The sequence below is a fragment of the Benincasa hispida genome, chromosome 3, assembly GCF_027475165.1.
Source record: "Benincasa hispida cultivar pf3 chromosome 3, pf3_genome.v1.1, whole genome shotgun sequence".
Lineage (NCBI taxonomy): Eukaryota > Viridiplantae > Streptophyta > Magnoliopsida > Cucurbitales > Cucurbitaceae > Benincasa > Benincasa hispida.
This window is the reverse complement of record NC_143480.1, coordinates 15106330-15116902: the sequence shown is the minus strand read 5'-3', so window position 1 is coordinate 15116902 and position 10573 is coordinate 15106330. Positions and strand designations below refer to the sequence as shown.

The following is a 10573-nucleotide window of genomic DNA, read 5'->3' as shown; positions in this document are numbered from 1 at the left end:
CGAGCGAAATTGTGAAGTTGAAAACTATACTCAGAAGTTGTCGTAATTGAAATCAAGCAAAGAAGAAGAAAAAAGAAGAACGAAGAAGCAACGGAAAAAATCGGTGAATTGGCAATATATGCGCAAAAAATTTAAAATATGGAGAGGTAGTTTTGGAATTTTTTAAAAAAATGAAGTTGTTTCCGTTGACATTTTTTTTGTTATAGGATGTAAATAGTTTCCTATTTTTTCATTTTGGACAATTTCTCCTAAAAAAATTTACATATGAAATAAGAGATTTAAATTCGGCTAAAAAGAGGATAGCTCGCATAAATTATACTATCAACCTTAATCTTAAGGCCAAAAATTCGATATTGTAGAGAAAAAAAAAAAAACAAGCGTTTAAATTCTCAACTTATTGAATTTGTTTAAAACTAAACTTATACTTAATATTTAAATTACTTTTATAAATATTTTTATATATTTTTCAATCCAAATGCCCATTACAGGGAAAATTTTTAATTTGTTTTCGTTCCCTTTCTGAAACAGATAATTTTCTTTCATCTACTGTATTATCATATTCTCAACTTATAAATATCCATTGCATTAACCAATCACACGTGAAGAATGATCTTCACCACACATTAAATTCACTTTTTTCTTGATATAAAATGTTATATGGCTTTGACATCCAAAAATTAATTAAAGATTTTCAACATCCAATAAAGTACATCAGCAGCATGTCTAGATAAAGACTGTATAATTTCATAGTAACATTCTGTTTCAACAGAATTGTATAGTCTGTGTACTGTTTCACACAAGAAATGAAATATTATTACTGTTTGATAGATATTTTATAAATGCCCACAATTGACAGAGTTCCCTAATTAGAGCTATGAAAACATATTTTTGAGCATTAGATCTAGAACAGTACAAGAGAAATGAAACTAGAATAAAAAATAAATAAACAAACAGCAATTAAAAATGATCTTATTCGATCTTCATTTTGTGTATTATCTGCCTTCATCTTTTAGCCTGTCTTTGTTCACCACCATGATCTGATCTGCTTCCCTTTGGTACCATTTTCTTAGAATCTGACTTGCTCAAGGACTTGCTATCCTTGCTTATCTCTCTGGTCCTACAACTCTTCACTGACTTCACATCAAGTTCTGATTTATCATCTTTCATTTCCTTCTCAAGTGGCAGCTTCACATCTGCTCTTTTTGTTCTATGTCCATCTCTCTCACTGCATTCAGAGAAGGCCTTTCTTTCTCTTACTTCTTTATCGACGCTACTGTCGATATCTGGTTTTAGCTTACCGTGATTGTCACTGGTGATTGTCGCCTGTTTTTCGACAGAAATCAGCTGTTTTGCAGTGGGTGTGAAACTTGTAAGTTGCGAGCTTTTCTCTTGATCAAAGAACAGGACCTGCACAACAGTTCTCAACGGTAATCGCTCATTCTTTACAGCATGGGCTCGGACTTCAGACGATAACTTTTGGCAGTCTAGAATTCGACACAGTCGCTTTTTATCTGCCTTGCTCAAATCGGGGTGTTCCTGCTCGACGTTAAAATATGTTTTATTAATCAATGTAGGAGAAGTCATAAAATAAAAGGGAAAAAAAGAGTAATATCTTCCTACCTTGAGATACATGTTTATTGCCTTGTAAAGATCGTCATGGTTTGGGCGAGCAATATCTGGCAGAGCTTCAACGAGTTGTATCACTTTAGATACAGGCATGTTGATATCCATCACAACCACCCGAAGATATGAATCAACAAGCTTCCCGACCTTTCTAATATATCTCAAGAAATGACTGTTTTCAGAAGCCCCAGAGTATTGCCTTCGCCACAGTGCTCGAAGACATTCCAACACCGCCACAACCGAGTCGACATCATAGAAGTGCGTATTGGAGGTTGACTGTGAAGGAAAGAGCAAGTCACTCACTCTTGCCTCCTCAAACTGCAGACTCGATCTTCGAATTATTTCAGTTTTGGTCATTGATGATACGGCTAGATAGTTTGCTATGTTAAGGAGTCTGAGCAAGAAGCCAACTGAAACTGATCCCCGATCTGAAGGAATCATACCAACTATTTTCTCGAGAATTTGTCGGCTCTTTTCCAAATCTTCTTTGCTCTGAGTAATCTTAGTCTCTGAAGGCTTGACATTTGCAGCATCAGGTAGCCAACGACAGGCATAGACGTGCAAGGCTTCTCCAATAAGTTGTGGTGGTAGAATGTATGTAGATCTAACCGCCAAAATTATACAGCGGAACAATTCAATGTCAAGATCTGACAGATCCTCAGTCCACCAATCTTTTGGGACACTTTGATTATTTTTTTTCGTGTAACCTGGTCTTGTATAAGTGTAGGACCATGAGACCTGCAAAGAATGATCTAATGTCAGAGCAATTCCAAGAAGAATGGATCCTAGACCCAAATTTTGCCAACTCTATTCCTCTTTCAGTTTAATATCAAGAGTGTTGAATGAATAAATATTCAAGCTGACATGTATTCAGAATAAATTAACGGTTGAATTTGTATTAGTTGAATAACTTCAAACTCTGGGGTTAATAGTACTCCAACATTAAGAAGTCATCTTTTCTCAAAAAAAAAAAAAAAAAAAAACTTAAAGAAAGTAAGAATGCAGATTAACCTTCGAATGTGGTGTTAAGATTTTCTCAACAATTGAATCGATGCACTTTCTGACAATTCCAATATTCTCAGACCACTCAGGTAACTTTACGGTGCTTTGTAGGGTGACAATGGAATCCTTCCAGCCAACAAGGATGCACGAGTGGAGGAAAGACTCTAGCTTCAGAACAAGATTGCCCTTCTCCACTGCTTCGGTCATGCGAAGGAACTTAGCAGCACATAATGCGGGTACGAGATTATGGGCACTAATATTAATAGTCATTCCATAACAAAATTTAGCACACAGTTCAAATGCTTCTGCACCTCCAGGAACATCATGAAGTTCAACAGTGGCGATGTTGGAATCTCCCAAGTCAGGGCAGAGATGTTGCAAGAGGCCACACTTTGGTAGAAGCTGAAACTGTAAAGCAAACCAGCAAATAAAAAATCCTGGTAAAGAGGAAATTCTGTGTATATCATTTGTAAACTCTGCAGTGTATGTTAATAAATAGGAAATCCTTTTGTCTTTGATTACACATTTCATCATTTCCGAGTCTAAAAATGATTTACGTTCAGAAACTTGAAAGTTTGAAATTGAAGTTCATATCAAGAAAAAGAAAAGGTATACGATGAGTGAAATGCATAGAGTTAAGAGCTTAGATATGTCATCCTCAAATTATGAAACAGAACAAAAAGTAGACCATTGTCAGTGCTCCTACCTTATGGAGAAGGAAACTAAAGTTGTCGATGCATATAACAATATTGCCTGGGACATCAGAAATAACCGTCCTGCAGTGTACAATTAATGTGTTGTTTAGTCAAGAAACTTTCAGGGTTCGTTTTTGGAGGGTGGTTCTGAATTCTGAAATGATACCTGGTAGCTGCTTCTGTGTAGAAGGAGTCAGGCCTCGTTCCCAATTTCATAAACTTCATTTCTAGAATTGCCTTTTCTTTTCATCGGTCTTCAGTATTTAACTTTGAAGCTCCTTTCATATATAAAAAGCTACATTCAATTCTCAACTACAATGACTGAATGAGGTATAAGAAAAAAGAACAGCCGACAACAGCTTGCTATTGCAGTTATCTGTGCTCTACAGTACAAAACACATAGAATAATTGAATAGAGTGATTTGTATATTTTCTAAACTGTTCTAAACCAACCAGATTCATTGGCAAGTACTGCAAATTAAATGCCAGAGTGAGAAATAGTGGTTGTGTGCAGCGCATATTGCCTTTTTCTACAGAAATGTTAGCTTACATTAAGTAAAGAAGAAAAAAAAAACATGTGGATTTAAGCAATCCATCTATGAAAGCGGAAACTAAGAAGAATTCAATTCAAATCAATTGGAAAGACAATGGCCAGAACCGTCCAACTTGGAAGAAGTCACGATGGAGAAAAATGAGGGAGGCCGATGACTTTATTGATGCAGGAGCATTGCATTAAAAACCAAACGACAAACACCAGTCGGCCCAATTGCAAAAACAGAGGAAACAAAACTTTAAAATTTACAAAAAGAAGAGTTGATAAGAGAGGAAAAAGGAGGAGGATCGAATTGAAGTTGCAAAAAGGAATATAGGCTTTAAACAAGTGAAAAGGAGAACGGTAACACCAAAAAAGTGAAAAGCTACTGTTGCTCCTGGTGGAATAGAATCCAGTATCCTTGTTATAACTTATAAGACAAGAGAAAATGCCTTCCCACGATGGATTATTCGCAATCTGACGTAGCAATAAAACAAGGATTGCGTTTTCACAGACATATGGGGTTAAACAGAATGTTACAGAGAGCTATCTCGTTCCTTTTCCAGAAGGAAAGGTCTCTGAGGTTCTTCTCTCAAAGGGAAATACAGTCATACGTGGAATATGCGCGTTGTAAGACCAATTTTTCCTTTTCTCTCCAATCTTGATTTGCTAGATTCTCGACAAGGTTTTTGATTTGTTCTTTTTGTCCATTTTCTATTGAAAGCATTCTGAAAACGTCCACACCAAGCATAGTGTGGTAAAAAGTATTCTTCCATATAAAAGAGAAGAAAAATGGAAGGTATCTAAGCTAAATTGAAGATTCATTTAAGATATTGCCTATTAAAGTAAAAGGGTTTTGTTTATTTTCACAAGTCAAAAATCCATTACTTTACTTCACTAATCGACAAAATTACTACCATAAATGAGGCCCTGAAGTAAACTCACAAATTAAATCTAGCAAGAAAGAAGAGATGAGAACATTTACCGTCGGAGACGCATACAAAATGCAGTTGACACGGTCCAGTTCCAGAAAAAAAGAGAAAGGGACAAGGTAAAAGCTGCAGAAACACCAAACAAGCCCAGGTGATCGGAGGAAACAACTGAAAAAGCTTCTCTGATTCAGATTCAACCACACAGCGCCATATGTTATGATGCAGAAGATGAGAAAGCCTTAATGGTGAAAAGGGTTTGGAAATCACAAGCTGATTTATTCAGATTTTATGATGGAAAAAAATGGGTGTTAAAAATCTACTGGTGAGGCACGCCAAGTAAAGGCAAATTGGGTTATTGAGTGCATGGGGACAAGGAGAGGGACATGGGTTTGGAATCTCCTGATTAGTCAACCTAGTAATAATCTAAAGCAACGCTATCATAAACCGCTTGAAGATATACAGAAGGGAGATGTAATGAAAAAGTTAATGCAGGCAGTCTTTAGACAAAATGGTGTTCTAATCATAAATCTCCAAATGAATCATGCATAATCAAGATCAAGAAAATTGAAATGCACTGAAACATTTCACATATACAGTCATAAGTTGATCTACAAAAGGTTCGCCAAAGAAATTAAAGCTGAAGTTCGCTGAAAGTCAAAATTGAAACAGGAAATCGAGATTATAAAAGTGAGAATTGAGATAGGGAAAAACAAAAACAAATTGCAGAGGTGGGGTTGGGGCTAGGGTTTAATGCTCTATAGCTAAGAAAAGGGAAAAAGGAGGCTTTACTGGGTCCCTGTGATCCTCGAGATTGAAAGATCGCCAATGGCAGCCTTCATCATGATTCCCCCCACTAACTCCGCTGATTCTTCTTCCATTAATCGTTGGTTGGTTCTTCTTGATCTGCATGTCGGCCACGTGTCGCCGGCTGTATCACTCTGACGTTGGATTACTCTTCTTTTTGTTGGTGGTTTCGGAGGCCAATCGCAGACAACTCTCTCTCTTTCTTTCCAACTATGTCGCCTAATTTCTCCATGCGCGAACGGAACTGCCACAACGCCGCCGCCTGATACGGCGGCGGCCATTTTCCACCGGCGGCGTTCGCTTTGGCTCCAAACAGCGGCGTGAACTTCGTGCAGAACAAACCTTTACCATCGTCTTTCTTACAATTTCATCATTGATTTGATTGCTCAAAATCATGGAAGCCTGCTCAATTCGAATGTAATTTATGTACTCTGTGACCCACCGTTTCTATCTTTACTTTTGTTGGGTTTTTTAGGGGGAAAAAACCTACTTTTAGGGTATTTTATTTATTGGGTTCGAGTCCCCATTACTTTTAACAAATATCAAATAAGACTTTTTAAAAATTCATTAATTTAAAAAATAAATAAAAATGAAAATAACTAGCTTAAGTTTATACTATCAATTTTCCAACTTCAATTAATCCCAATATGATAAAAGAAAGAAAGAGAGGAAAAAAACTACATCTACCATTTAACAAATTCAAATTTTATCACTTGTGTCGTAGTTGTAGTCATGTTTTATGATCCATTCAAGGGACAAAAAAGCTTTTTGACAAAAAAATTACAATTAGAGATAGAAGATTTGAACATAGAACTTGTATTTATTAACACACTAGTATGTCAATTGAATTGATACAAATGTAAATATTATTACAACAATTATTCAAATTTGAGGTAGAAATCGAAGTTTAAGATTCAATTGGATAAATTTAGAAATTTATAATTAAATTTAGATTTAAATACTATTTTAGTCTTTGTATTTTTTGTTTTTGTTTAGTTCGGTCCTTATACTTTCAACTTTAATTTATTTTGATCCCTAAACTTTTAAAATGTTCATTTTAGTTATTGTACTTTCAACTCGAGTTTATTTTGGTCATTGAATTTTCAAAAAGTGACTATTTTTACCTCTTAAAAGTGAAGTAAAAATGAAAATGATGGGACCAAAATGATTCTTGGTCCTTGAACATTAAAAAAAAAAAAAAAAAAAAAAAAAAAAAAAAAAAACTATGACCTTTTAAAAGTGAAAAAAAAATGAAAATGATGGATAAAATGATCCTTGAACTATCATAAAGTGACTATTTTGACCTCTTGAAAGTGAAGTAAAAAAGAAAATGACAGAACTAAAATGGTCAACTTTTGAAATTACAGTATTGAACATGAACATGCTGAAAGTTTAGAGACTAAAATGAGTATTTTAAAAATATATAAACTAAAATAAACCATATTTAAAAATATAGAGATTAAAATAATATTTAAACCTTAAGCTTAATATAAGCAACAATGTCTAAAATAAAATGACTATTTTCTATTTTAATTCGAAATAACGTAATAATTAAACCTTTTTCTTTTTCATTTAAAACAAATAAAACTTTTTATGAGCTCAAACCGAACCCAAAAAAAGGAAATAAAGAAAGGGAATAGAAAGGCAAACTTTTTCTTTAGTTTTTCTTTTTTTTTTTTTTTTTAAGGTAACAAGAGAGGCAAGCATTTTTAATTATTCTATTGGATTATCGGTAACCTAGGTGATAGCCTAAAATTCATAGGGAATTAGGCTTTATAGTTTTGACTCAAATCTGTCTCTCATTTTGTAATATTTTATAATTTTTATGATTTGGCCTCTTGAAGAAATTATTAAAGCATCATCGACCGAAATGTATCAAAATTGACCGACATTAATATATTTTGTAACATATGATGTTATTTTCACTCTAATATGTTGGAAGATCAATGAAAATCATTTGATAACGATCTCGTAGTTTCGGGATGGTTACAACCTTTTTTTTCCTGAATAATGGTGGATATCACACACTTGATAACTAATTAAAAAAGTTCGTATCTTTTATCTTAAAGCATAATATAATCTAAAACGAGAAGATTTGCATTTGAATTTCTCCCTCTTATGCATTTTTTAATTCAATTATGGATCAAAGTTTTAATTTCTTATATTTTTATCAATACTAATATCTCTATTTAATTGAGCATGACTTGAGTTGACTCTCTTCCATCAATTATGAGATAAGAAATAGGACAAATATCAATTTATACTTCTAAACTTCGGGGGTTGTATCAATTTAAATCATAAACTAAAAGTTATATCAATAAACCTTAAATTTTTTGGGTTGTATCAATTTAAACCCTGAACTTTGGGATTTGTATCAACTTAAACCCTAAATTGAGAATTATATCAATTTAAAACATGGACTTCCATAAGTGTATCAATTTAAACTCTGCACTTTTATAAATATATCAATTTAAACTCCGAACATTCATAAGTGTATCAAAAAATACAATGGAAGGTTTAAGTTGATACAATTATGAAAATTCGGTTTTTAAATTGATACATCTATAAAAGTTCAAGGTTTAAATTGATACACTTATAAATAGGGAAATTATTTCAAATGGTAAAACTGTTGAAAATGTTTACAAAAATATAACAAAATTTTAGAACTATACATTCGTTGATAGACACTGATAGACTTCTATCAGAGTCTATCAATATTAATGATAGTCGCTGATAGACTTCTATCAGTGCCTATCGGTGATAGTTAGAAAATTTTACTATACTTTGTAAATATTTTATTTTATTCTTTATATTTAAAAATAGCCCTAATACTTATAAACATTCGGAGTTTAAATTTATACAATCATTAGTTAGAGATTTAAATTGATACAGTTCACAAAGTTCACAATTTAAATTGATAAAATAATTAGTTTAGGATTTAAATTGATATAACACCAAAAATTTAGAGATATAAATTGATATTTGTCCGAAGAAACATGATAAAATAGAATATTAATCTAAATATTTTTTATGGACTATTTGTGAAAGTTTTATTAACCAATAAAGGCTAAATTTTGATTATAAACTATAATAATCAAACTATAATATTTTTCGAGCGGTAGGGACCAAATTTTATAACTGAATCATTTATTTTTAAGTTTTTTTTTTTTCACCGTTAAAAAAAGAAGAAAAAAAAAACGCTCCACTTGGTTCTCATAATTGTTGTATGTGGTTTTAAAAAATTATAATTATATTTAAACCCTTGAGTTTTCTTTAAAAATAAAAAATAAAAAAATCAAGTTGATCCTTATAACTTGTAAACACTATTTATGTTTTATTTTTATAGGAGAAAAATTGATTCCTCTTGGGTCTTATCATGATTATTGTTTCTCACATTAATGAGAATTTGATTGACGTTGTATAATGATTCGGCTCTGCCGATGTTGTTTTTTTTATCTGATTAAACTTTTTTAATGTATATTGAACTCCAACGTGACCAAACAATCTTAATAAATTTTAACGTCTCATTTAAAATTAATATTAATTATACAAGCGAAGAAGCATCCTCATTTAATCATTATTCATGTTCATAATTTAAACAAAATAAGTTGAGAATGTTTAAATCCTATTTTGATAATTTTATTTTATTTTGATTTCTAACTTCTAAAAACGACCAATGCCATCAAGTACTAAACAACCAAAATTTTTAATGTAAAATGACTTTTGAGTTCTATAGAATATCGCTTTACTACCTAATTCAAAATTGAAAGTCTGCATTTTTTTTAGCGTGATTAATATATTTGGCAGCCTAGTAATCTAAAAATACAAGTAATTTCATCATCTTGTTTGATAGTTAACAAAATTTTAATATGTACCAAAGTAAGCAATTTTAATAGTGTAGGGATTAGAATAAACGTTTCTAAAAGTTTAAGGACCAAAATATAATAAGTTTCGAAATTCATGGACCAAAATAGGATTTAAATCTAAATCTAATTATAAATTTAATCTCTCACATTTAAATTTTGTGTCAATATCTTTTAAAATTATAAAATTAGGATATGATTGAATTGATTAGAAAAAAAATATTTTTTTAAAAAAATATTTTTATTTAAACTCTTTTAATAAAAACGGTTTAAAATACAATGTTTCTCAAACATTTTTGAATGGTTGTTAAGCACTTCAACTTTTTCCAAAATGACTTATTAAAATCAAATACTTAAAAAGTTAAATAAATACACCCTTAATTTCTAAAGTCCCATTTTGTAACCACTGCGTTTTCAGTTTTTTATTTTTGAAAATTAAGTTTATTTCCACTCAATTTCTTATGATGATTTCCAATCCTTTTAATTACAAATATTGAATTCTTAGCTAAATTTTAGAAACAAAAACAAGTTTTTAAAAATACTTTTTTTAGTTTTCAAATGTTTGTTTGATTTTTGAAAATATCAGTAACAAATAGATAACAAATCAAGAAATTTAAAAACAAAAAAACTGTTTATATGCTTAATTTTAAAAAAACAAAAAATCAAAAATCAAATTATTATCAAACGGGACAAATTTTTTTTGAGTTTTTTAAACTTCACCGATCTATTAGACACATAATTACAAGTTTAAGGTTCTGCAAACACAAAATTTATATTTGTATATACTAGATCAATCAAATTTTAAATATATTGAATTTGTTAAATATCCATTAAACACAAAATTAATAATTCAACGTATATCTGACATAAAATTAAAAAAAAAAATTAGCAATTTGTTTTACACTTTTAAAAATTCATGGACAAAATTGACACGTCGTCTTAATTCGTAACCCAAATTAATTACCTGCAAAACGAGCATGCAGGGGCGAGTTGATGACTCCGTATGACAAATGATTTTCAATTTTCATGTTAATTCATCATTTCCAAAAAGTTTTTTCCCCCTTAATTAATTAATTTATTATTATTTTTCTTATTCTTATGTATCGGTTTTGTTATGTCCTT

At 31.3% G+C, this 10573-nt stretch overlaps 1 protein-coding gene across 8 annotated transcripts; it reads right to left on the bottom strand.

Annotated features, from left to right (window-relative positions):
- Window positions 1-790: 790 nt before the first annotated feature.
- On the bottom strand, window positions 791-6063 carry LOC120073359 (Phototropic-responsive NPH3 family protein). 8 transcript variants are annotated; one of them, XM_039026163.2, is made up of 7 exons: window positions 5574-6063; window positions 4838-4910; window positions 3487-3598; window positions 3332-3401; window positions 2635-3033; window positions 1621-2361; window positions 791-1536 (listed from the first exon to the last, which is right to left on the bottom strand). In XM_039026163.2, the coding sequence occupies exons 3-7, from the start codon at window positions 3543-3545 to the stop codon at window positions 1003-1005; spliced, it is 1803 nt and encodes a 600-aa protein (XP_038882091.1). In that variant the 5' UTR covers window positions 3546-3598; window positions 4838-4910; window positions 5574-6063; the 3' UTR covers window positions 791-1002. The 8 variants fall into 8 exon arrangements, with proteins under 8 accessions (XP_038882091.1, XP_038882090.1, XP_090168467.1 ...); XM_039026162.2 differs by lacking the exons at window positions 4838-4910; window positions 5574-6063 and adding exons at window positions 3774-3850; window positions 3979-4249; XM_090312341.1 differs by lacking the exon at window positions 4838-4910 and having other exon boundaries at window positions 5574-5982.
- Window positions 6064-10573: the final 4510 nt, after the last annotated feature.